Here is a 24776-nt window from a genome sequence, read left to right on the forward strand (position 1 = left end):
AGGCAAGACTTCTCCTGAAATTTCTGATAAACCTGAGGCTGCTATTTGGCAAAGGAGAAAAAGTTCTCTTGTTTCTGGCGTAAACCCAGAAGTCAGCTAACTCAGGGTCTTTGCTGCCCTCTACTGATTATCACGAAGACTTGCAGGAGGCTTGAGAGGGTGAGTGGCTTTTTGGCAGACTGCTTCATTCATTCCTTCATTTAATTTTTTGACGCATATTTACCGGGTGTAAATATACTTTGCCTATGCTCTGTGCTAGGCAGTAGTGCAACCGGGAAAAATACACGACGTATATTCCAACAAAGGAGACAAACTATGTGTAAGTCAACAAATAAGAAACATTTTAAGTTTGTTCCAAGTGCCCTGAAAACAATGAACCGGGTGATGTGGGCAAGGAGGCAGTTTAAGACTGGGCAGGCTGGGAGGTGACAGGTGAGCTGAGCCTGGGAGGTTGAGACAGTCAGCTGTGCTGACAGCAGAGCTTAGGGCTCCCCGGCAGGCCGCGAAGTGAATGTAAGCCTACTTGTGTGCCTCTGAAACCAGCGTGGGAGCAGGGGCCAGTGTGGAGGGGAGGTCAGCGAGGCGGGTAGGGAAGGGGTCACAGAGGGACCCCGCAGTCTGTAAAGGTACTTGAATTTTTCTTCAGAATAAATCTTACCCAGTAGAGGAAGGTACTGTTTTTTTAAAAGATCCCTCTTTTCATCGGACACATTCTCTCTAGGAGATCCATAAAGATTTTTCAGAAAGTTTACAAGGTGCATCCATGAAAGAGAGAAATAACCATCTAGAGGACTGCGCTGTCTCCTGTGTGGATCACGGAAGGTAGGGCTGGGGCAGGACCAGGAGGCAGAGCCAAGTGAGGGCTATGCGGGAGGCAGGCTGGGCCAGAGTGGTGCCGCGGAGATGGGCAGAAATGGACCAGAGGCACCCTTGGGAGTTGCACCTTCAGGACCCATTGATGAGTTGGATGTGGAAGATGATGATGGACAGCTGCCAAGGGTACGAGGGCAAGCCAATCAGCTCTGACACGTGGTTGAAGAAAAAGGGCACCTGCAGGCTCCGTTGCGGGCTCATTGCGGGCTCTTTGCGGGCGGGGCAGGGTGGGTGATAGCACGCGAGTGCCTTTGCTCTCTTTCCTTCTGCTCAGTCTGGGTGATTATCCCTGACAGGTCTCAGGGAGGTAGCCCTCATAAAAATGGCTGTAAAACCTTTTGCTAATATGCAGCCACCCATAAATGTCAGGCGATGAGAATTACAGCCCCGCAGGCTCATCAAGGAGAGCGCGGGCCGAGGCTTGAGGAAGCCACAGCGACAGGTGAGGGCACCTAGCTGTCTTTCCAAGCTGTGTTCTAGTTTCAGGGAGGATGGGGCCGGAGTGCTAGCCGAGGCCAAAGCGGCTCAGAGCCTTTCTTGGAAGTCTTAGTTATCCAATCTGTCAGCAAAGCTCCTCTTCACCTGGCCCAAGGCGTCTTCAAGGTTAAGCAGGGCATATTCTTAACTTGTACTCAGCCAGGAGGAGTGGGGAGGTTAGGGAACCTGGCCTCAGGCAGCCTCTGATTATGGGGAATAAACAACATACTGTTTCCTGCCTTTTCCCACCCCTGACCCACCTGTCAGCTAATTAGTACCTAGCACCCAGGTGTGTTCCCCTGCTCACCATCTGTCTGGCGGTCCTTCGATGCACCCCATATGTCTAACAGCCCCAACCCCCAGTTCCCTTTCATTTTCCCCTTATATTTATTTTTCTTCAGCATGCACTCAACATACAGCTAAAAAATCACTGGGATCATATGCTAAGCATGGCATTGTGCTCGGATCCTGGAAACTGGGCTGGGAGGGGTCAAAGAAATAGGATCAGAGGACCCTATTCAGAAGAAGCTATTCATCTAGCTGGCTGTCAGCTGGATGAGGTTCTGGGAGCACAGACACACTGACAAAGTAGAACAATAACAGATAAGGGTGGCTAACATCTAGAGTGCGGGCTGACCACGTGCCAAGTACCTGGCAAGGGCTCTGTCTCAGGCCGTCCTCATGACGTCCTCATGACAACCTCATGAGGTGAGCACTGCTGCCATGTTCCTTTTCAGATGAGGCGGGTGGCTGAGGCTTGGGGAGGTGGTAACTTTTGTAGGGTGACAGCTAGTGAGGGATGGAACCCTTTTTCAACCCAAGTCTGCCTGATCTTGAAGTTCTGTATCCTGCGCTGTCTCTGGCCCATCAGTTAAGACAGCATGAAGGGATGTTCTGCATGGTGCTCCAGTTCTCAGGCCATGCTGCCCTTTGACTTCCCCTAAGTTCTCTTCTACATACCTGTGTGCACGAATACACACCAAACACACACACACACACAAACACACACACACACACACACACACACACATCTTCATCCACATCCCTAGCCTGACCCTAATCCTTTGGGCCCTAATGGCATTTTGACACTTTATCAAAATTATACCAACATTGTTGCATGTTCACTGAGAAAGCATTTTTAGAAGCAAACTTCAGTGGTGATAAACCCACATAAGTAATCCCCCAACCAAATACCAATAAATTTCAGGATCTGTTTTCTACATTAGATGATATTTTTTGCTATTAGTTTTTTTTTTTCACTAAAGTTATTTCTGATCGAATTAACTCTTCATTGAAATTTCAGGGTGAAGATCTGTGTTCCCTAAAGCATTTCTATTGGCATCAGATCTTACCAATTGTCTAGTTCGAGAGAAGTTTCTTCAACGACTGTTATTTCTGCCAGACCCAACTTTCTTGGGTCAGATTTTAGAGATTTGCATTTAAGATCTGATCTTCAGTCAGTTTCACATTTTATCACATGCAGTGTTAGCCATTTTCAGTTTCAATTTGTACTGTTTTTTTTTTAACAAGAAATATCCATTATCAATCAGATATCAGGCTAATAGTTCGTATTTATTACTTAGCTAACCAAGGAGAAAACTGAGCAGTTTATGTAACAGAGAGAGCAAGGTAAAACAGAGGCAAAGAGGCAAAGATTCAGACATGGGGAGATAAAGAAAGCAAGAGGAGATCAAATAATAAGAATAGAAATTATATTTATAGAAATGGTAATAGCTAATGTTTATTGAGCACATACTAGGATCCCTGTTCTAAATACTTTACATGGGCTTACATTCATTCAACACTCACAGAAACTCTTTGGGGGAGATATAATTATTATTTCCATTTTAAGATAGGGAGACTTCAGCAAAAAGACTGGAAAGAAATTGTCCCCAACTACACAGCTGGTAAGAGGCAAATCCAGGATTCAAACCCAGGCAGCCTGTGACAGAGAAGCTACAGTGGTCCTTTATGTTGATTGCTTACTTCTTGGTCTCGCAGCATTGAAATGTCCTCTCAAACAAAATGGTGAGGTGAGTTAAAATGTCCTTACTCCATCCCATGCCTTACTGCCACCTGAAATGCCCTCCCATCTGGTACGCCTAACACAATCACATGCTTCCTACCGGTGAGCCGGCCTGACCTCAGGGAGAGGGGGCACTGCCTGCAGGGCTGGGTCTCCTGGCCCTCTGCAGGGCTTTCCAGCATCTGAGCTAACCACTGTTGGGAATCTTACCTGTGCTGCACTTTTTGCTTCTTAGTCTTCCTCATTAGACCATAAGCTCCTTGAGGGCAGGAGTTAGGTCTCATTATACTGTTCGCATTTACCAGTATAGAAATGAACCAATTAGAAAGGCAATGAATGAATGTGCCATTTCAGTAACAGTGAGTTCCACTAATAGTGATTTGTTTTCTTATTTATTTTTTAGTAAGATTGCTTTGGCCTAACAAGTTCTTCTGCATAAAGGGACCTGTGACCATGGCAGTTCTGGAAACTTCCTAATTCAAAGGTGGGGGGAGTAACTGCTCACAGGTATGGGGTTTCCTTTTGGCTGATGAAAATCTCCACATTCCTCCATTTCTGTTCTGTTCTAAAAATCCTACAGTATCTAGTTAACAAAGGCATCTGAATATGATACAGAGTAAACCAAAGTCCAAAACAAGAACAAGTCAACTTAGAATTTATGCCTGTGATTGTAACTACATACTTGATCTGTAAGGTTGAAGACGTTATCCCTGTGTCTTAACCCAGGCTGCCCAAGTTAGATATCTTAATGTGGCCTAAAATTCCCCTCCTGTTCTTAGTTTTGATCAATGTACCAATGGTTATGTAATATGTTAACCCTAAGGGAAGCTGGGTTCAGAGAATCTCCATACTAACTTTGCAACTCTTCTGTAAATCCAAGATTTCTTCAAAATGAAAAGTTTAAAAAATACGTTTTAAGCTTCCAGATAACTGACTGTCAGTGACACCAAGTGCAGAGGGTAGAAACCACAGCCATATTGTGATGTGTACCTTAGTTTTTGTAGCTCCATCTACAGAGTAAGAGGATTGGACAAGATGCTCATCCAATAAGGGCAAGTAGTGCCCAGAGATGGCCCTACAAAAAGCTCAGCTATGTGAGTGACAGAGAGAGTGCCCAAGGTACCCCTGACTTTGGGGAGTATGTGTGGTTAAGGATTGTACTCCTAGCTTTACAGCCCCCCAGAGAGATTTTATTGGCAAAATAAGACTGGAATCAAAGTCAAGAACACTCATTTTAACTGAGCACGTAAAGATCCATCTCTATAAACCAGAATGCCAAAGCCAATTTATTTACAGAGAATTACACCTGTCAGGTGGCCCAGACATCCCTGTCCTCTCTCTATGGGTAGACTTACAGAGCAAATAAAGTTATCACAAAGCAGCTCAATGTGATTATAAGCAGCATAAGGGCAGTAAGTTATTTGATTTGAGATTTTATTGAAATTGAGTCACGATGGTCTGAAAATTCACTATTCCAAATAGAGACATATCCAATTTAGCTTGTGTTGGGCTAGCTTGTATCATTAGCTCTTTCTTATCTGCTATCTGACTATAAACTAAAAATGTAAGCAGATACATTTTGTTGTGTATCAGTTTAAATACTCAGTTCCCTATAGTTTAATGTTTCAAGAACTTAGAATATTTTCTCTATTAATGGAAATTTTCAATATTTGAAAAGTAGAGATGATAGTATCATAAACCCTCATCTACCCATCACCCAGCTTCAACAGTTATCAAGGTAGAGTCAACCTTGTTTCATCTCTAACCCACTCCTCTCCCCTCCCACTCTCTCCCCACCCTTGCTGTTCCCTTTATTTTGAAGCTAATCTCAGATGTTATATTAGTTCATCTCAAAGTCTTCAGTAGATATTAGAATGTTTTTGATATCAACCAGAAATGATAATCATTTTAATTAATTTGCTCATTGACTTCTTTATGGACTAGCACCGAGCTATATTCAAGAGAAACTGATTAAAAACCACGAATGCATTCCTATTCTCCTGGAGTCTGTATTCAACTGGACACTGAAGTTACTATCTGAGCCACCTTGGTTACTTAACCTCTTAGCTACTCAACTGCCCTTTGTCCTGTTTCTTGATATGAATATGGATTTGGTATTACTGTTAATTTTGTTAGGTGTGAAAATGTTATATTTGACATGTAGAAAACTGTGGGATTTTTTAAAAAAGAGATACATACTGATGTATTTAGGGATGGAATGATATGACGTTTATAATTTAAAGAACTGCAGAATTAAAAACAACAAAGTGAGTCGACAGGTGGTGTTCCACCTCCTGATCATCATCTCCAGCAGTGGGGGTTAGTTTGTTACGAGCCATCTTTACTAGTATTATGTTTGGATATTTGGCCAGGACTTGGGGAGGCATGCTGATGTTGAAAAAGGGATCTAGCTAGCCTCCAGCTCTTAAACTTGTTTGTTCAAACTTTACATATTGAGTGAAATTTTACCCCCACTTTCCTTCTCCAAACAATCATGCTCAGAACTGTGTTTGGCCTTTATCACATTTTATCATACTTAATTGATTTTGAGTATTTAACTGGGAATCAGTATAGCATGGTGTTTATTGAAATACAATAATTCACATACAATAAAATCCACTCTCTAAAGTGTTCACAATGGATTTTAGTATATTTACCAAATTGTGCAATCATCTCCACTATCTAATGCTGCAACATTTTCATCAGCCAAAAGGAAACCCCATACCCATGAGCAGTTACTCCCCCCACCTCTTAGAAATCCATTTTCTGTGTCTATAAATTTGTCTAATCTGGATATTTCACATAAATAGACTCATACAATATGTAGCTTTTGGTGTCTGACTTCTTCCACTTAGCATGTTTTCAAGGTTTATCCATGTTTTAGCATGTATCAGTACTTAATCCTTTTTAATGGCTGAAAAATATTCCTTTGTATAGATGGACCATATTTCTTAATTCTTTCAGCAGTTGATGGAACATTTTTGCTGTTATGAATAATGCTGCTATGAACATTTGTGTACAAGTTTTTGTGTAGATTTATGGTTTCAAATTTTTTGGATCATGATGTTTAACAATGGGGCTTTACTGCCACATGGTCTTGGGTTTAAGGCCAGACTTTGCCATATACTAGCTGTGTGAACTTGGACCAGTAACTCAACTTCTCCGTGCCTCAGTCTCACCTATAAACTGTGGCTATTCATAGTACCCACCTCTTATGAAGCCTTTTAATGAGACCAAAACCAAATAACATATGGAAAGTACTTAGGACAGTGGTTGGTTTATATGGTTAGGTCTGGGTCAAATATGCCTATTATTAGTTTAATATTTTGAGCTCCTTAATGTTAGAGTTCATCTTCACCAGTGCCTTTGAAACCCCAGTGCCTAACAGGGTTTTGTTTGTTTATTTTGTTTTTTCTTTAAGAGTGAAATAAATACTCAGAATTTCTTCTGGGTATCAGGGTATATGAATTTCAGAAAGGTGTATTTTGAAATTAAAGGACAAATCCTTTAACCTTTACATTGTGAAGAGGCTTGCCTCCCCCAACTTTCTTAATAACAGCAACTTGTAATACTCATCAGTCTGCAGGTAATTATTTAATACAATTTGAGAGATATTCTTGTAGTTAGTAATACATTATTTTATAACATGGGTATAATCGGATGGTGCCTTAAGACTCCTGATTTTCTGAAAAGCTGGGAAACAGCTCACTTTCACAGCAACTCTGTGATTGGTTTGAGGGAGACCCAGGTCGATTGCTGATTGGCTCACGCAGTGGAAACGGTCCCGGCCTGAGCCAGTATGAAGCCAATATGGCTCCACAGTTGGCTTTCCTGGAAGCCGGCAGACACGTGGCTACCGCAGGCCGAGCGGTACGTGGGAGGACCTAGTTTTGCTTACCGCAAGAGGGCGCCGGCGGTTTCTCGTTGCTAAAGTCCGGTTTCCCATAAAGCCTCGGACCGACCAATCAACTGGCTGTCTCCATACCGCTTTTAAAGTCGGCGGGCCCTTTCACCAATAATAAAACAGATACCACCCTCATCTCGAGGATTGATGGAAAGTTTGACCAATCATTTCACAGGTCTCTGCTATCTCCGCCTCTCTTGCGCGGGATTGACGATCCGTCCGGCCAATAGAGGACGCTCAGTCGGCGGGTGGATGAACGCGGCCCTCTGTAATGGCGGAGCGTGGCGGGGACGGGGGGGACGGTGAGCGGTTCAACCCGGGGGAGCTCAGGTAAGAGGCGCTGCTCTTCCTTATATCTCGGCGCTCCGGCGTCCCAGGGCTAGGCCTGCCGCGCGGAGAGCCGGGGTGGCGGGTGGGACGAGGAGCCGTGGAGGCTGAGGGGCTAGGACCGCATGGGGTTGGAGAAGGGGGAAGGGGAAGGTGGCTTGAATGAGGGAGCCCGGTCGGGGCTGGGCCGCGGCCTCCTGCGCCTTCTCGGGGCTCTCCCTGCGGTTTTGTCGGGGCCCGGCGCCCCTTGCGGCTTGCGGCCCACGGGCTGGGCCTGGCGTTGCCGCTTTGGGGCCCCGCCTCAGGCGCGGGCCGCCTCCGCCTCGGCCCGCCGACCTCAGCCTTCCGCCGGGTCCGCGCCCCCGCGGGCCAGCTTTACCCCCCGAAGCCCTGCACGCCGCACGGAAGTCCCCAGCGCCCGGCACACCTGGCCCGGCCTTCTCCACGCGCTCCGCGGTCCTTGGGGTCCCCTGTTTGTCCCGGTCTTTCCCCCCCATCTCTTGCTTTTCTTCAACTTCGTGCGGCTTTCCTTTCTCTTACCCTTTGATTCCTTATCCCGTATTTGAGATTATCAACAATAGCGGCAGCCGTTTGCTCCGTGCTTCCGTGGGCCAGGCAGCCCTCTACTTATGAGTTGTCTCCTCCGATCCTCACACCCACCGTTTGGAGTAGTTGCTGTTTGCATTTTGCAGGCCCCAGTCTACATCCATCTTCATTTATGTGACTTGCCCAACTTACAGGTGAGGAAACTGAGCCTGTTAGAGGTTGGGGTAGTAGAACGCGGTCACTTTGGTGGGTATTGTGGCTCCAGGAAGTGACTTGAACCCAGGCAGCCAGGCTCGGGAGCCTATTCGACTGCTCACGCCATTGCCCCAAAGAGGGCAGTGACCTTTCTTGCCCTGGTTTCTCACTGCCTGTGGGATTTTTAATTAAGATTTGGGAAAAATTGAAGTGTCTTTAAAATGTTTTAGTCACTAGTTTTCAGGCAAACGAAGTACTGAGATTTATGTATATCTGATACATATTTTTCCCCCTGGACGGGAACATGTCATTTCCAATGTTCAGCTCCCATTCTGAGTTGTGCCATTGTCAGCCTTTGAGAGTGAAAAAGGAGCAGTGGAAGTTATGAGGACTCTAGTATTGTCTAGAGCTCAAGATGAAATTGTAGATGGAAAATGGGCATTGTCATTCAAGTTTTCAGGGGAAAAAAAAATCACGTCTTTTAGATTCTGAGTGGTCATACACACAAATTCTTACTTTGGCAGGAATAAAGTCTTATTGCAGGGTTAGATCTCATATCCTTTAAACCCTGTATGTCCACTTTAGCCATGAGTGATGAAAGTGAATTGTCAGGGTCGTTCAGTATTAGCGATGGAAGGTTTATTTCTGATTCTGTTCTCTAGAGAAGGTTACTTAGCTAGTCTTAGGGATTTATTTGGGAACTGTTCCTTTATTTTTCAGACATCTTTCTTCAGTTTTACAATGAGTAGCCTTTTAAACTTTATTAATAGTAGTCTAGGCATTGTTGCAAAACTAATTTGAATAGGGCTTTAAATTAGGTGTTCTTTTGCAAATATTTTGTACCTCAGCTTGTTGAGTTGGAAGTGACCTTCAGAGCATATTGTACAGACCTTTATTTTAGCATTTCTCATGGTTTCAGAGAAATTAGTTATTTATGTGGCCTATCATGGCAGAAATTGGGGCCTAGTTTTTGTATTTGTATCCTGAATGTATTTCACAGCGTGTTGCTATCTTAGTACTTGGCAGTAAGGTGTTCAGTGGATATATGATAAATAAATAAATATAGGAGATTGAGAGATGGTTCACTTATTGGACCTACATTTATTAAGTGTACGTTGTGATAGCCACTGACCTAGGTGCTGGCAGTAGAGTCTTGAACCAAACCAGAAACCTTTGTCCTCAAGGAGCTTCCATGCTGATTAAGACTGATTTAAATTCTGAACTAACCACGTCAAGTGAGGAAGCACTTGCAAGTGTGGAGACTTACCCAAGGTCACTGAGTTGGTAGGGTCTGGATTAAAACCAAGGTCTTCTCACTTATGGTCTACCTTATTATAATTTGCTTCCTGTATATAAGCATTAAAAATTTTTGCTCCTCCTGTTGTATTAAAGTATTTTCAGCCTTGTCTTCACGATATTACAGTGTTTTCAGTCTTGTCTTCACCCTTGGGAAGACTGCATATCTGGATAGGGTACTTTGAGGGAAACACATTTGTTCCTATAAAAAAATTTTGTGTGTTTCTGTTCATGCAAGTAGGCATCTGTTTTCCTAAAGATTTAAAGTGGTAGGAATGCAAAATAACTATGGTACATAGAATTTATTTGGAAATCCAAATGCCATCCATCCATTTCTGGTTGTGGGCCATTAAAATTACTTTCAGAGTCGTTGTGTATAGATCCTTTACCTGTGGCCTTTGTTTGCTTATTAATGCTTTATGACTTATGACAAGGTATTTGGAGTCTAAATTTCCTCGACTGTACAATGGGAGTAAGAATATGCTGGTGTCACTACTCACTTGCTGCCTTAAGCAAGTGCTTTTTCTGTGCCATGGTTTCTTCTGCAAAAATGGTGCCAAACTTAAATCTCATTGGGTTGTTGTGAGGATTGAAAGAATTAGTGCAAATGTCCGTATAACTGTGCCTGGTATACAGGAAGTACACAGGATTTACTTATTGTAATTGAGGCAATAATTGAACACCTACCATCCTGGGCACTAGGATGCAGCACTATCCTAAGGGGAAACTATACTTGTGGGTAGAGATAATACATAAGTAAACACAAGTCAGATTTCTTCATAGCATTTCTTATAATTGTAAACTTAAATCGGGTAATGACCTAGGGAGGGGTTGGGAGAGACTAGTGTGGGAAAGGAGTTTGAGGTGACACTTGAGCTCAGGCTGAGTTCTGTAAAGATCTGGGGAAAAGCTTGCCATGCAGAGGGAACAGTGAGTGCAAAGGCTTCAAGGTAATGAAGTCGTTGATCAAGACTAGTCTATAAAGAGGTCAACAAGGGCCAGGTTATATAGAGGCTGCTAATAACAATATAGTAATAATAATAGACAATACTACTTCTAGTGCTAATACTATTTAACACTTACTAATACTGTTACTGTACTAATGTTATAGCGACAGCAATAATAGCTAATACTTAGCACTTATGTGCTGGGTGCCGTTCCAAGTACTTTATTAGCTCATTTAATCCTCACTGTAGGTTCTGGTAAGGTCGTTGTGATGCAGCAGTGTATGTAAAGAGCTCAGCACCTGTGCTATACACCTCTGACATCAGAAATAGCAACTTGAGGCTGTTGACAGGAAGTTATGTGAATTTTGTCACCATTTTAGTGGCAGGCTTTTGAAAGCCATCTAGGCAAATTGGCAACGAAGTGCCTTTTCAGGTAGAGCACTGTGCTAGGATTTGAGGGAGAATGAAAGTAATTAATTATAGTTTAAATAGTTTACTGTGTACTAGGTAGTATCCTAAATGATTCATGGGGATTATGTCACTGAACAGAGAGGAGGGTGGGATGTTTTACTTCTGTCCCCCTGCCCCCAGCTCATTTACATCTGAGTATATATTCAGGCTCAGAAAACATATAAATAGCCTGATAACAAAAGGCAGAGCCCTGGTTTGGCTTTTCTTTATTCTAGAGCCTAAAATGCTTAACTTCAGGTTATAACTAGGGAGTGTGAAATTGTTAAGAAAGAAATAGTGTAGATTTTTTGAAACGGAAGAGTCAGACTCAAGGGAAATCTAAGATAAAGGTTCATTATTAACTGAAGGCTGAAACAGAATATCTTTCCTTGGTGATTAAGTTTTTTCCTGCCCTAAAAGTCAAGACATTCCTTCAGTAACAGGGGCCAGCTCTTTTGGGAGTGCATATAATTTGAAAAAGACTGGTTATTTTGATCCAATCCTTACTCCTTTTTGCAGTCACTGTGTTAACTCATACTTTCTAACATTTAAGTGTGGGATCATTTACAAGCTTGGCTAAATATGCTTGGTATAGTAGTTTTGGATGTGTTTACAATCCTAGTGCTCTTCTAGAGGCAAACTCGTTCTTTTTTAGGATTTTTTTGATCAGAATGACCTATGAATTGAAAATTTTAGAGAAGGTTGAAAGAGTAGTCTTAAGCACAGGGTTGAAAACGTAGGAAAGTTGAAAGAGCCTGATGAGGAGAGTGTAAGAATGATTATCATCAGTCGTACATAAGGAATATACTTGTTAATCTCTCTTGAGCACTGGAATGTAAATTTCATGTATAATGGAGAGATTTATATTAGCTCCTGGGGAGACTGTGATAGGTACTCAGTAACTGACTATGGCAAGTTAACAGTAAACCTTTTTATAAGGTTCTGCATACCCTATTCATAAGGTAGCTTGGGTGCGGTATCACCTAGATACTCATTGTTCATTCAACAAATACTTATTGAGCCCTGTTAATGTGCAGGCATAACTAGGCGCTGGGCATAAAGGTGAACAGGACAGACAACTGCTCTAAAGGGGCTTAGAGAGACAGCATGGTGTAGTGTTTAAGAGCCATTTGAATTCTGGCTTTAGCACTGGACCAGCTGTGTGGCCTTGGGCAAGTTATTTTACACATGTGTGTTTTAATCTGTAAAATGAGGCTGAGAAAATCTTGTAGGGGTGTTATGGTTAAATGACTTAAAAAGAGCACCACCACCTAGCACATGGTAGGCACTATGTAAGAGTTAATTTTTTTAAGAAGCGCTTATGAGAAGAGCTAGATAATACCGTCTTAATGTGATATTGCTTATCTGCTTACATGCCATGAGGAAAATTAAGTAGTGTGTGTAGCTGGAGATTGAAAGTGGGGTAGGGTGCAGTGTAGAGAAAGCCTTTCCCTTTAGTGGGATCTCTTAAGAGTAATCTGTTAAGCTGCTACCCTTCCTTGCTAGAAAAACCTTCTATTTGGAAATAATTTCAATCTTCTAAAAAGTTGCAAAAATAAAGATAGTATGGTTAATGTTAAAATTTTACCTGTTCTGCTTAATACAGTACTTTAATCTATAGTCGATGTTTCAGTGCTATTAATCGAAATGTTCTTTATAGCATTTCTTCCCTCTTCCTGGATCCTGTCTAGAGTTGGTATTGTGTTGTCATGTCTCTTTGGCCTGCTTTAATCTAGAACATTACCGTAGCCTCTTTCTTTGTTTTTTATGTGTAACATTGACTTTTCTGAATAAAACACCCCCTTCCCCCACTTTCTAATAGTACATTCCTCATTTTGTGTTTGTCTACTAGTTCCTCATTATCAGATTGAGTTTATACAGTCTTGCCTGGAATAGGTGATACTGTGTCCCTCTCAGTCACATAATGTCATTTGTCCTTTTTGGATAATAATAATTTGATCACCTGATCAAGGTGTTGAAATAGATCAGTTTCCCTATTGCATAGTGTTTTCTTCATCCTTGTTTGCAGCTGTAAGCAGCAGGTGGGGAGATATTTCGAGACCATCCAGATATCTCCCTCATCTAACTTTCCTCCTAGATTTGGTGTCCATTGATTATTCTTACCAATACAGTCTTTACCACGATGGTACAAAATGATGACTTTCCAACTCTACTTGCTATTAAGGAGCTTTTTAACTTTGATATAACTAGAGATTAGTGGCTACATTTTAGTTATTTTGAGAGAGAAAAATATATATATTGCTTTCCCACCCAGGATGGCTCAACAGCAGGCCTTGAGGTTCCGAGGCCCGGCTCCCCCACCAAATGCAGTGATGCGAGGCCCACCACCTCTCATGCGACCTCCTCCACCTTTTGGTATGATGCGAGGCCCTCCTCCACCACCTCGGCCTCCATTTGGACGTCCTCCTTTTGATCCTAATATGCCACCGATGCCTCCTCCAGGAGGGATTCCTCCACCTATGGGCCCTCCGCACCTCCAGGTAAAAAATGTAGAGATTGCTGTTTCTTTGCTGGTTTAGTGTCAATATCATACATGACTTTTGCCTTAAAAATCTGTATTCTTCATTTTCAGTTTAAAGGAAAATGGGAACTAAAGAGAACATCCTCATATTAACGTGTTGCTCCAGAAGCAATGGTAACAGTCATTAGTGTGGAAATTCAGAAGGGGAATTTAGATGGTGATATGAAAATATATGCATAAAATCAGCACTGAATTAGGGGAGTTCCAACTTGCCTTCATTGCTGAGAATTTTCTATAGTAATCCTTCTTTATCTGAAGTTTGAAATCCTAATATATAGAATGGGAGGAATTTATTCTCAGTGATGCATGTTGCCAGTAAGTTTAAATACATACGTGTGTATGTATATCCTGAGCAGTTCTCCCCAGAAATGATGCCTACAATAGCGTCTAGAAAGTGGCAACACTTGCATTTTGTAAGCACAATATTTGGATTTTTCTCCCCCCACTGAAAAAAATATGGTAACTTACAATTTTAGAAATAGAATTATTGTAGGATTTCTTTAAATAAAAACTTCTGGTATTTTCACCTTAGGTTTGTATCCCTTTTTAGTGTATATAGACTCAGTTATTGTCTGAAATGAGGTTGTGAAGGTATCAACTCTCAAATATCTACTTTTGAGATTGTGTTCTTTTTGATTGAGTATGTACATATGTTGTCTTAGTTTAACAAACCAATTTTTATAATTCTGAAACCAAATAAATACAATGGTATCACCTGCCTTCTCTTAGCTTAGATAATCAAGAGTGAACTTACTAAAAATAGAGATACTATTTAAGTGGTATTCTGTTTAGATAGGGTTATGTTTTTTGGAAGAAACACAAAATTTTAATACTTTGCTTAGAATTGTGTTGCCTTCCTGGTAACATAGTCCCCCACCTTCCTCCAGCTCCCTTAAACAAACTGTTAAATGGTTTTATATTTTCTTCAAGATTAAAGAAAGAAGTAACTTTCTGACCTACTGACTAGTATAACTTGTTACATGTGAATTTATTCTAATTTTTGCCTTTAAGAGTTAAACCTCCTTATCGAATATTATAAAATATAATGGATTAGTGTATCTCTAATTGAGATATATCAGATGTTGTAATGGGATAGTTTCTAACATGATTTTTTTCTTGGTTTTGATGGATAATTGTGTGGTTTTTACATTAAATCCAAGTGATTTCCAGCTTCTGGTGAATGAGCTATGTTTTAGGTGGGTGTGCTAATAGAACATGGGCCTGTGTGCTGGTGCTTGAAAGATGCTAAACTGCATCCAGGAAAACTGAAGTGTAGGAAAGAAAACATTTAGGAAAATGAAATACAGTTTCATATTATCAGCATAGTGTCAATCCTATTATCCAGATTAAGATGCTTTGGATAATTGAATTTTAATGTTACCTTGTAGCTTATAGAGGAAGTCTTTTTAATCCCTGTTCAAAATCTGTTTTAAAAATGGCAGACCTCTTTTCTGCATTAGTAAGAAAGACAGCAATTATATTTAAATTGTTTGGTTCAGGATCTTGGGTTGTGTCAGCAATCATTGAAGGAATCATCAGAGATAACATTGAATCAATAGTGGCTCTAGGAGATTTTAATTTTAATTGTAATATATGCCATTTATTTTCCCTAAAGGTGGATAATTATTTTACTGTATCTTTTAAACTTACTGATGTTCATGTCTTTGATGAGCTACATTATTATTATTATTTGAAAAATAGGAAATGATGAATATTTTCCTAGCTAACATTTTTTCTTGTAGAAAGAGAGAATAAAGGGTTATGTATACCTGATTTTTCTTTTTTAGTTATTCCTGTGATATTTGTAAAGTACTGTTTCTCTTATGGTTGGTTCCTATTACAGGTGAGCTGTGGAGGCATTAGTGTGGTGGGTGTTAAAAATAGAAGAATTCAGTTTTTTCCTTTTGAAAGTAATCCAGTGCCTAACATGTGGAATAGGCAGTATAAAGAATAAAGCAGAATTCACCCGTGACGCTATAACCCAGAGATGACTACTGCTAATATTTTGATGTATTTCTCTCCAGTCTTTTTAGTAATCATTTTCGATATGGAGAAACATTGCTTATGCAACCTAGATGAATGTTTTTGAATGGACTGTAAAACTAGTAGTTTCTCCCAGTGCTTTACGTTTGGGTAGAATTTAGTAATTTAAGGGGAAAAGATAAACACAAGTGACCATTACTTCTTGTGAATTAACAGAGACCACCTTTCATGCCTCCACCCATGGGAACCATGCCTCCTCCTCCCGGTATGATGTTTCCACCAGGAATGCCTCCTGTGACTGCTCCTGGTACTCCAGCACTGCCTCCTACTGAGGAGATATGGGTTGAAAATAAAACTCCAGATGGGAAGGTAAATTATGAGATATATTTAGGTTGATATCTTCTTGATGATAGAAGAGTAAAACAAGAGTTTTGACAGATTGAGATCAGTGACTTGTATTCTTGCCAATTTGAAGAATGAGCTTTTGGTGAGCCGGGAGGGGGCAGGACTCCAGGAAATGCTCCCTGGATTGAACTTCTGCACAGACATAAAGTTGCCTCGAGTGCTTACGTAGGTTAGCCTGTGATTCTGGAAGCCTGTATTTTAAATATGTGCTGCAAGCCCCCAAAACAGCTCTCAGATTTAGTGTTTGCTAGGAGGACTCGCAGGACTCAGCATGCAGTTGTACTCACAGCTAATACTAATCGCAGCAAAAGGAAACAAAGCCATACCAGCAAAGAGAAAAAGGTGCTTGGGGTACAGTCTGGAGGAAGCCGAGCATAAGCTTTCAGGAGTCCTGTCAGTAGAATCACGGAGAATGTGTGTAATCCCTGTGGCCTGCAATTGTGGAAACACGGGTGAAGTGTTATCTGCCAGGGAAGCTCTCATGAGTTAAGGGGCTGCGGGTTTTCATTGGAGACTGGTCACATCTCTGGCACCATCTGCCTAGCACTTACTAAAATTCCAGACTCCCAGAAGGAAGGCAGATATTTAGCATAAACTGCATTGTTTGCCTCAACAGTTTAGGCATAATGAGCCATTCATATCAGTTACGGAATGGTGGGAACCCTCCTGAAATCTAAGTTCCCAGGGGCCAGCCAAGGGCCATTTTAAGTAGGGCTTTCAAAGGATAGCAGTCTCTGGCCTGCTCTATTAACTTTCTGCACAAAATTCACCCAATGTTTTCCTTGTTTTGGTGTGTTAAAAATATAGTGTGCTCATTGGAGAAAATTGGGGGACAGGGAGAAAGGAGTGAAAAATTACCATAGTTCCATAATAAAACAAACAGCCAATTTTTACATACTTTCTCCTTGGTTTTTTTAATACCCTTGAAGATGAAATATAGTTGCATTATCATTTTCAAATGATACCAGGCAGATTCTTTAACACTGATGATTTTGATTCCTCTGCAGGTTTATTACTACAATGCTCGAACACGTGAATCTGCGTGGACCAAGCCAGATGGAGTTAAGGTTATTCAGCAGTCAGAACTGACACCTATGCTTGCAGCCCAGGCACAGGTTCAGGCCCAGGCCCAGGCCCAGGCGCAGGCGCAGGCACAAGCTCAAGCTCAGGCCCAGGCCCAGGCCCAGGCTCAGGCCCAGGCTCAGGCACAAGCACAGGCCCAGGCCCAGGCGCAAGCGCAGGTGCAGGCGCAAGTGCAAGCACAAGCAGTAGGAGCTTCCACCCCTACGACCAGTAGCCCAGCACCTGCAGTGTCCACTTCAACATCATCATCCACCCCATCCTCTACCACTTCTACCACAACAACTGCCTCTTCGGTCTCGCAGACAGTATCAAGTGAGTACTAGTCAGCCTGTTTCCATGTAGGGGCTAGAGAAATGGACGAGTAGGAACTGCATTCAAAAATGATCCTAGTGTTTCAGCTCTTATCCTTGATGAATACATTTTTGACAGTAAAGATTTTGGGGTTAAAAGAACAGAAATTTACATCAGTACAAGAAATTATTTGCCTTGTTGGAATTCATGAAGCTAAACTGGGGAAGTGCAGAGTTAGCTGTTCAACTTGGCCAACAGTAATGCTGGGTGCTGTGGGGTTTGCAAAGTAAGTGTAAGTCTTGGCCCCTATTTTGCAGAGTTTCCAGTTTTTCTAATTGAGGAAGCAAGAATAATGCATGTGAAACAATTAGAGAATAGCGTGCAAAATTATGCAGCGAAAATAGAAGATATAAGAATTCACGAAAACGGAGAGACAAGTGAGTGGACTACACGGGTATTGAGGTTGATCCCGAAGGATGCGTGGTAGGATTTGAGTAGGTTCAAAAGTAAGGAGAGTTGTTTCAGGTGGGGGGAACAGCATAAATGCAGGCCAGGAAATGAGGACAAGTGTAGTTTATGAGATTATCAGGTGGGAGGGTTTACATTGGTTAATAGATTGAAGAGGAATGAGACCAGGTTTTGAAGAGTTTTAAGAACCAGGCATGTGGGGCGGGCAGACAGGCACCAGGCAGTCTGTATAAATGCAGTATACTAGAAGATTTTTCTGGTAGTATTTTTGGGTAGTATTAAAATCAGTGAAACTCAGGAATTTTTCAGTAATCTTGTTTAGAGGTGGATAGGTCTTAAAATGGGATGCAGGCAGATGAAATGAGTTGTGTTAGAAGTAGTCTGAAAGGTAAGAGGATTTTCAAGTATGAAGTCATAGAGGCCCAAGGGGTACATCGTTTCTAAAAAGATGAGAGGTGATTAATAGATTTCAGGGATGAGGGAAGAAAAATCTATTAATTTGCTTAAAAGATTGTCATTAATATGTGTGCTACTTCTGGGTTTTGGTTTTTTTGGGGGGGGGTTTATGGTGTGGGTGTGTTGCTGCTTCATAGGCTGAGAATGAGCCCCAAAATACTTAAATAATGATTTTATTTATTTGATTATTTATTATGATACTGATAGGAAGATACATAGTTATTCCTACAGGGTGATTATAATTTGGATGATTTTGCTACTTGGATAATAGATTAGAATAAGAAAAAAAAAAGGTGTTCATTTCCCCTTGGCTTCAAGGACTTGAGAATCATTAGTGTGTCTTACCTTCTAAGAATAATGTATTTGAGAGAAATTTAGTCATAGAACTAAATCCAAATTTTATTTTATTGACACAAGAAGTAACTGAAGAAGTAAATACGATACATTTGATATGGAGAGTTTTTTTTTAAAGGCCCTATCTGATATTTTTTAGTGAGCTTAGGAGAAAATGTACTTAATAGAAGATGTAAATAATGCTTTACAAGTCTATTTTCTAGCTAAGATGAAGTCTGACATGGAAGTTTAACAGTGATACTAGCTAGTTGGTTGAGGATCTTTGCCTTTTTATAAGCAAGGATTTGTAAAACCTGTGTAGCAAGGCAGAAAACTGCCCATTTTTATGCAGTACTTAGAGTGGTCCTGGGAGAAGGGATTAATGAAAAGCAGTGTGGTTCCACATGGAGGCTTTGTGTTGCTTCTATTTTGTTTCCTGCCTTAGGAAGGAGAAATAGTAGTAGTTTGTTTTAAGGAAGGTGGAGAGCTCAAACTTTTAACTGTCCTCTGTATATTCCATTTCTGTATCAGAGTGGTCTTCAGTAGGACCATAGCTATCTTGTGATTATCAACCATTCTATTCAGAATTCCTGTTTGTCATTCTTTGCACTACCCTTCAGTGATTGGGAGGCTTTAGTCTAAGAACAGAGTAGCAAAATCATGTTCTTTTTACTACTTTAAACATCAGTTTTGATGTTGTCTTTCTGAGCATTCCTGACACCTGTTTTTCTTTCACTTGATTCAATGTCATGAAATGTTGTCATACTACAGTCTTACTGTTTCTCCATCTGTTAGATAGTCACTTGTCTTTTTTAGTTAAGATCTGAGCTGGATTAGTAGTATATATTGAGGTTCAGTGTTATACCAGTTATTTTAGCAAATGGAATTAGTAGGAATTTACCTACTATAAAGTCCCAACTACCATTCCCCCAGCTTCCCATTTTATTCTTTTATTGCCTTTATCCCTTTCCTCTCATGACTCATAGCCACTAATCAAATTTGGAAAATCCTGTGTCATCAAGAGGAATGAGTTGAGCGAATGCTTTTTGCCCTATTCTTTGGTGTTCCTTTCCACTTCAAATTTGATGCCTTTTATAGCTCACTTTATTTTCCTGACTATAGTGCTTTTTATCATTTTAGCAAGTATTACTAAATACTATTACCATAATAGGTTGTAAAAAATGTAATTCTATGAAGTGCAGTATAAACCTGTGGGTAAATGCAACTATAAATTAGCAAATTTATATTTTAACCCCAGTTGAACGTTAAGTCATCCTGTGCAAGTATGTGAAAAATGCTGATTAAATCCTGCTTCTCAGGGAAGTTGGTAAGAATAATTAGATATATTTTCAGCCATTGCAGTAGACTACAAATGCTAAATGGTGTATGTATGGGACTGGGCAAATGTTGCATGTAATTTGTATTTTTCACACTGTTATAAAATTATATTAATATGATACTGTACCCTAAGGCTAGGTCTATGCTAGACCAACAATTCATTCCTGGGCCCCTGAAGATACTTGTTTGGCCCTGCTGTCTATTTAGCCAAGGTGAGTCCCTCATTAACAAGTATGAAATTGCTCACATCTTCCCAGCCTAAGTGAGTTTTTCATTGTTAGGAGCTGAAAAAAAGATACTGAGAAATTTTGTCAGTTGAATTATTGGGTGGTGTGCTTTCCTTTAGAAAATTGGCATGAAGATTGGGAAAGCACTGTTTTATTTAATTTGTTAAATTCATTCTTAGTCCAATACAGGTAGAGTTTGGCTTTTTTCTTTACATCAAGGTAAAGATGAAGTATTTATTACCAGTGAATTACCAAAATGAATTTTCTTTTGGAACTAGGTGGATTATGAATAAATAACAAAAAAATGGTTTTGTAGTATTTGAGAACTGAAACTTAAAAAAAAGAAATAAGAATTTTATTTATTTTGGGGGTCACAGTTTGATTTTCAATGTGATTGCTAGGGATGAAATGTTTTACTTTTGATATTAAAAATAATATATTAGCAGAACCAAATTATCCTAAATTTCATACTCTCCTGGTCTCTCACACTGAAAACCTGAGGGGTTTTTTTTCTTCTTTTTTTTACCTTTGTATTTTGAAATAATTAGAGAAACCCAAATTGTTTTCGACTCCATTTGTTCATATGCAATCAGTCATTAGTTATTGTATATCTTTTCCTCTCTGTTCTTCCTTGCTTGGACAATTCTGATATGTCAAAATTGATTTTCCCACCTCTGTTCTTCCTTTTCTTCCTATGCATCTGCCAGGTTAATTCATCAAATGAACAGTGGTTATTACTGTTCCGTACAGAAGCTTTCATCTGCCTCCCCCGTATTCCTTTTACATCACAAAGTCATACAAATAACGTGTGAATGCATTATTATAAAAAAAAATTTCAAACTCTCACAAAGCATGTACAGTAAAAAGTAAAAAGTGTACACGGATATAAGTTAATACATTTTAGTGTTCATTCTTTTAAATCATTTTTCTACATTTACATAAGTCCTTCCCTTTCCCTACCCGGTAAAGTGCAGACTCATTAGACTTCTGTTCAAGGCCTTCTGCTTTATGCCTCTGGCCTGCCTTTCCAGCTATAACTCACTGGTTCTGTTGGTTGGGTTTTGTTTTTTGTTTTTTTTTCACTGGATGACTGCTTGCCTTCTGTTTTCTGAACAATTCCTTGTTGTTTCCTACTCTTTGCTTTTACTCACTTTTCTCACCACTTATTTTCTCCTTTCACTTTGTCGTTTTCCTTGTTGAAATCCTAATCTGTCAAGGCCTATCAACTCAGTATAAAATTTTCTGTACCTTCTCACAATAAGAAATGGTCTTTGGGTCTTGATATACACTCCTACACATTTATTCCATTTCACTTTGTATTTTAGTTATTTTTTATGTTTCATTTAACTACTTTCAAGCCTCTTGAAGACAGAGACCTTGTTAAAAATTTCTTGCAGTGCATGGAATGGGCCCTTTGCATTACTTAGTTACTGAATGAGTGAATGATGAATAAATATAGTAAAATGGTTTATGAAGGAGTGATACATATTTTTGTTTTATCTTTTATCAGCACCTACAACACAAGATCAGACCCCAAGTTCTGCTGTTTCAGTTGCCACGCCTACAGTTAGTGTTTCAACTCCTGCTCCTACAGCCACACCTGTGCAAACCGTTCCGCAGCCGCACCCCCAGACGTTACCTCCTGCCGTTCCTCACTCAGTACCTCAGCCAGCAGCAGCAATACCTGCTTTTCCACCAGTAATGGTACCTCCGTTTCGTGTTCCCCTTCCTGGCATGCCAATTCCACTTCCAGGTAAACACATAGATTGTAATAGTCTTTCCAGCTATGTTTTCATATTGTCAGTTAGTTTGTTCTCATGTGTCTGTTGCATTTGAAATTTGCCTTGAATCTCACCTGTTTGAAACGTTTTTGAAAGATTCATGGCTAACTGCAGTATTTTTCTCTTCAGTTTTGGTAAATGTCCTTTTTTGTTGTTGTTTACATGTCTTAAAATTAGAGCCACATTTAAAGCTACACTCATTTTGGATAATGGCCTCAGTGAATTACAAATGATCATCTTTTTGTGTAAATATGTTCTTAAATGCAATATTTTTAAGAGTTTGAGTGTATGAAGTTAAAAAATTACCAGTCATAATAGCTAACACAAGTTGAGTGATTTATATATTGTGCATTGTTCTAAGCACTTTATATGTAATAATGCATTTAATTTTTACAGCCATCATATGAGATAGATACACAGACAAGTTAAATTACTTGCCCATGGTCACATAGTAAGTGATGGTGTTGAGATTTGAGCTTGGGTACTCCAGATCCAAATACTGTGCCCTTCATAATTACGTTGTATTGGGAAGAAATCACTTAACTTAAAAAAAATACATCTAAAACAGAGACCATAAGTTTCCCTTGCAACAATTGTGAAGTATAACATGCACCATTTAAATGCTTATGTACTTATGGTGAATTCATGTGTTTTATTATCTTAGAGGGAAGTCATTACAGCTAGAGAAGGAATTTAAAAGATTGTGGAGTAGAATTCTTCCTGTAAGGATTAAACAGTGATTGTGTTTGGCATCCTAATTTGAATGCATTTGCTGTTATCAAACACATTTAATCCTTAATCCATGGTCGCTTCTCCTAGAATTGTAGTTGAAAATATTGATACCTTAGATCAAGTTCATATGGCTAGTTTGTATCAAAGATGAATAGAACCTAGGCCTCTTGTCTCCTAATTTCAGTTACCTCCACTATGATTGCCACTTTGTTGTGCTAGTTTCTGTGCAAGGATAGGGTTGTAATAAAGCTATATCTTAGATTTGCACACATTTTAATTATCACTGTTGCTCTTGTTGTTTATTTCCTTGTAACCACTTTGAAAAGAATGCTTTTCAGATACTACACCTTAGCAAGAAAGAAATCAAAAATTTCAAGAATTAGTGGGTTTTAGGGAGAATCTTTTACACGTTGTTGTAGTGCTAGATAATTAAATGTCCAAAATGTGGTATTTAAGAAACTGAAATCATTTAAAAGTAAGAAGAAAACCAAAAATGTTTTCTCTAGTAGGGATTACCCTTTTTCTAAACTAAATTTAAATTTAAGCTAAGGCTTAATGTAAATTTAAGCTAAGCAGCTGGACACTTTCTTCTTCAGAAATACTTTATGTGGGAAATTAAGTGGTACATGGATAAAAGCTTAACATTTATCATCACCTCTTGTAGTCTTGGTCTGCTTTAAGGGTCAGTGACAGTATTAAGACCAGATCATGGATTCTGAGTGATCTTAAGGAGCTGGGATAGTTATTTCTGTAAAGAGAACAGAAGATTGAGAGATAGCATAGTAACATGCCTGAGGTATTTGAAATGCTATCACCTAAAAGGACTTTGGTTTTGCTTTAGAGGTTCTTAATAGGACTAGTAAGTGAAAGGGTCAGAGTAGCAAAACTTATTCATATAGAAAGTGGAATTTTGTCACAATAAATAATTCCTTCAGTTACAGCTGTCTTTAGATATCAAGGTCTTCTCTGGCTCTCAGCTCATCATTAAATTTGAGAACAGATGGTGGTGACTTTTTGGGTGACCAAATGAGGTACCTATGAAGTTTGGCAGTAAAAGGCATTTAATAAATGGCAGCCACTAATGACATTTTGTAGGTCAATTGGAAGAGAACTTGAGTTAGATACTATATAAAATTTTGTCTAAGATTCCAAAGATTCTTTGGAGATGAAGCTAATGTTTTATAGAAAGTAATATTAAAATTTGTTTATATAGTAAAACATCTTTGATATTAAAGGTCATTCATTTTCTCATTTCCCCTTTTAATCCAGTCTTCTAAGTTGCTTTAGTAAAAAAAGACTTGTCTTTCTCCTCCCCAAACCTTTGGCTTTATGTACAATGTTTATATCAATTTGGGAGTAAGGTGAATAGGAGGGATTTGGATGTAATTTACCTTGGAGCCTTAAATTCCATTTGAAATAGCAATGTATGGTTCTGATGAGGATAATTAAAGAAGGAATAGTCAAACAAGATGAAAGAAAGGAATGGAAGAGTTAGGTAAAATACAGGAATAAGAGACGGAATTGGAGATAGTAAATCAGATTAGGATTATATAGGATTTCTGCTTTTTAGTCTGTAAAATCTTATTTGGGATTTTAAGAAACTTATGGTCAGTAACATCAGAATTACCCAAAGTAGTACTAAGTGGAATTTTCTAATTTCCTGATAGAACATGATTTGAGGATAGAGTTGTAGGAAAATTGAACAAATGCTTCTTTTGAAATGAAGGTTAAAAATGTAAATGTTTGGTTATTTTGTGACTCTTCACAATATGCATATAATCACCCTCAGAGAGTACCTTAAATTTGTCTTTTTAGCATGAGAAGAAACACACATAACCTTTCATTATGGTCTATAATGTATGACCATACAATCAAATACAGGACCTCTGTGTTGGCACAAATGATATTTAACAATGGCAGGCCTAAATATGAAAAGATTTGATTTTCTTCTATTTAAGTTAAAATACATATTAGGGAATGGTTTTGGAGAACAGTCTTTGAGAATAAAGTTCATACATTCTAAGAACTGAATTTCTAGTGCTGCCTTAGTAGGTTCAGCAGTCCTGCAGATGGCAGTATTTACACTAACTTAATCC

General features: G+C 39.7%; 1 protein-coding gene across 13 annotated transcripts in view; it reads left to right on the forward strand.

Annotated features, from left to right (window-relative positions):
* Window positions 1-7520: 7520 nt before the first annotated feature.
* The window catches only part of TCERG1 (transcription elongation regulator 1), a 57712-nt gene continuing 40456 nt past the window's right edge, over window positions 7521-24776 (forward strand). For 4 of the 13 annotated variants that reach the window (XR_004135916.2, XM_031449278.2, XM_031449279.2 and 1 more), the window contains exons 1-6: window positions 7521-7610; window positions 13317-13542; window positions 15783-15935; window positions 16979-17366; window positions 17663-17782; window positions 21678-21920. Coding sequence is in view for 12 of the 13 variants with exons in the window: in XM_031449278.2 (XP_031305138.1) it covers window positions 7552-7610; window positions 13317-13542; window positions 15783-15935; window positions 16979-17366; window positions 17663-17782; window positions 21678-21920 (1189 nt within the window). In the remaining variant the exon portion in view is untranslated. The remainder of the gene's footprint in view (window positions 7611-13316; window positions 13543-15782; window positions 15936-16978; window positions 17367-17662; window positions 17783-21677; window positions 21921-24776) is intronic. The other 9 variants (XM_031449281.2, XM_031449282.2, XM_031449283.2 and 6 more) reach the window with 3 other exon arrangements.

The sequence above is a fragment of the Camelus dromedarius genome, chromosome 3 (genome assembly GCF_036321535.1).
Source record: "Camelus dromedarius isolate mCamDro1 chromosome 3, mCamDro1.pat, whole genome shotgun sequence".
Taxonomy (NCBI): domain Eukaryota; kingdom Metazoa; phylum Chordata; class Mammalia; order Artiodactyla; family Camelidae; genus Camelus; species Camelus dromedarius.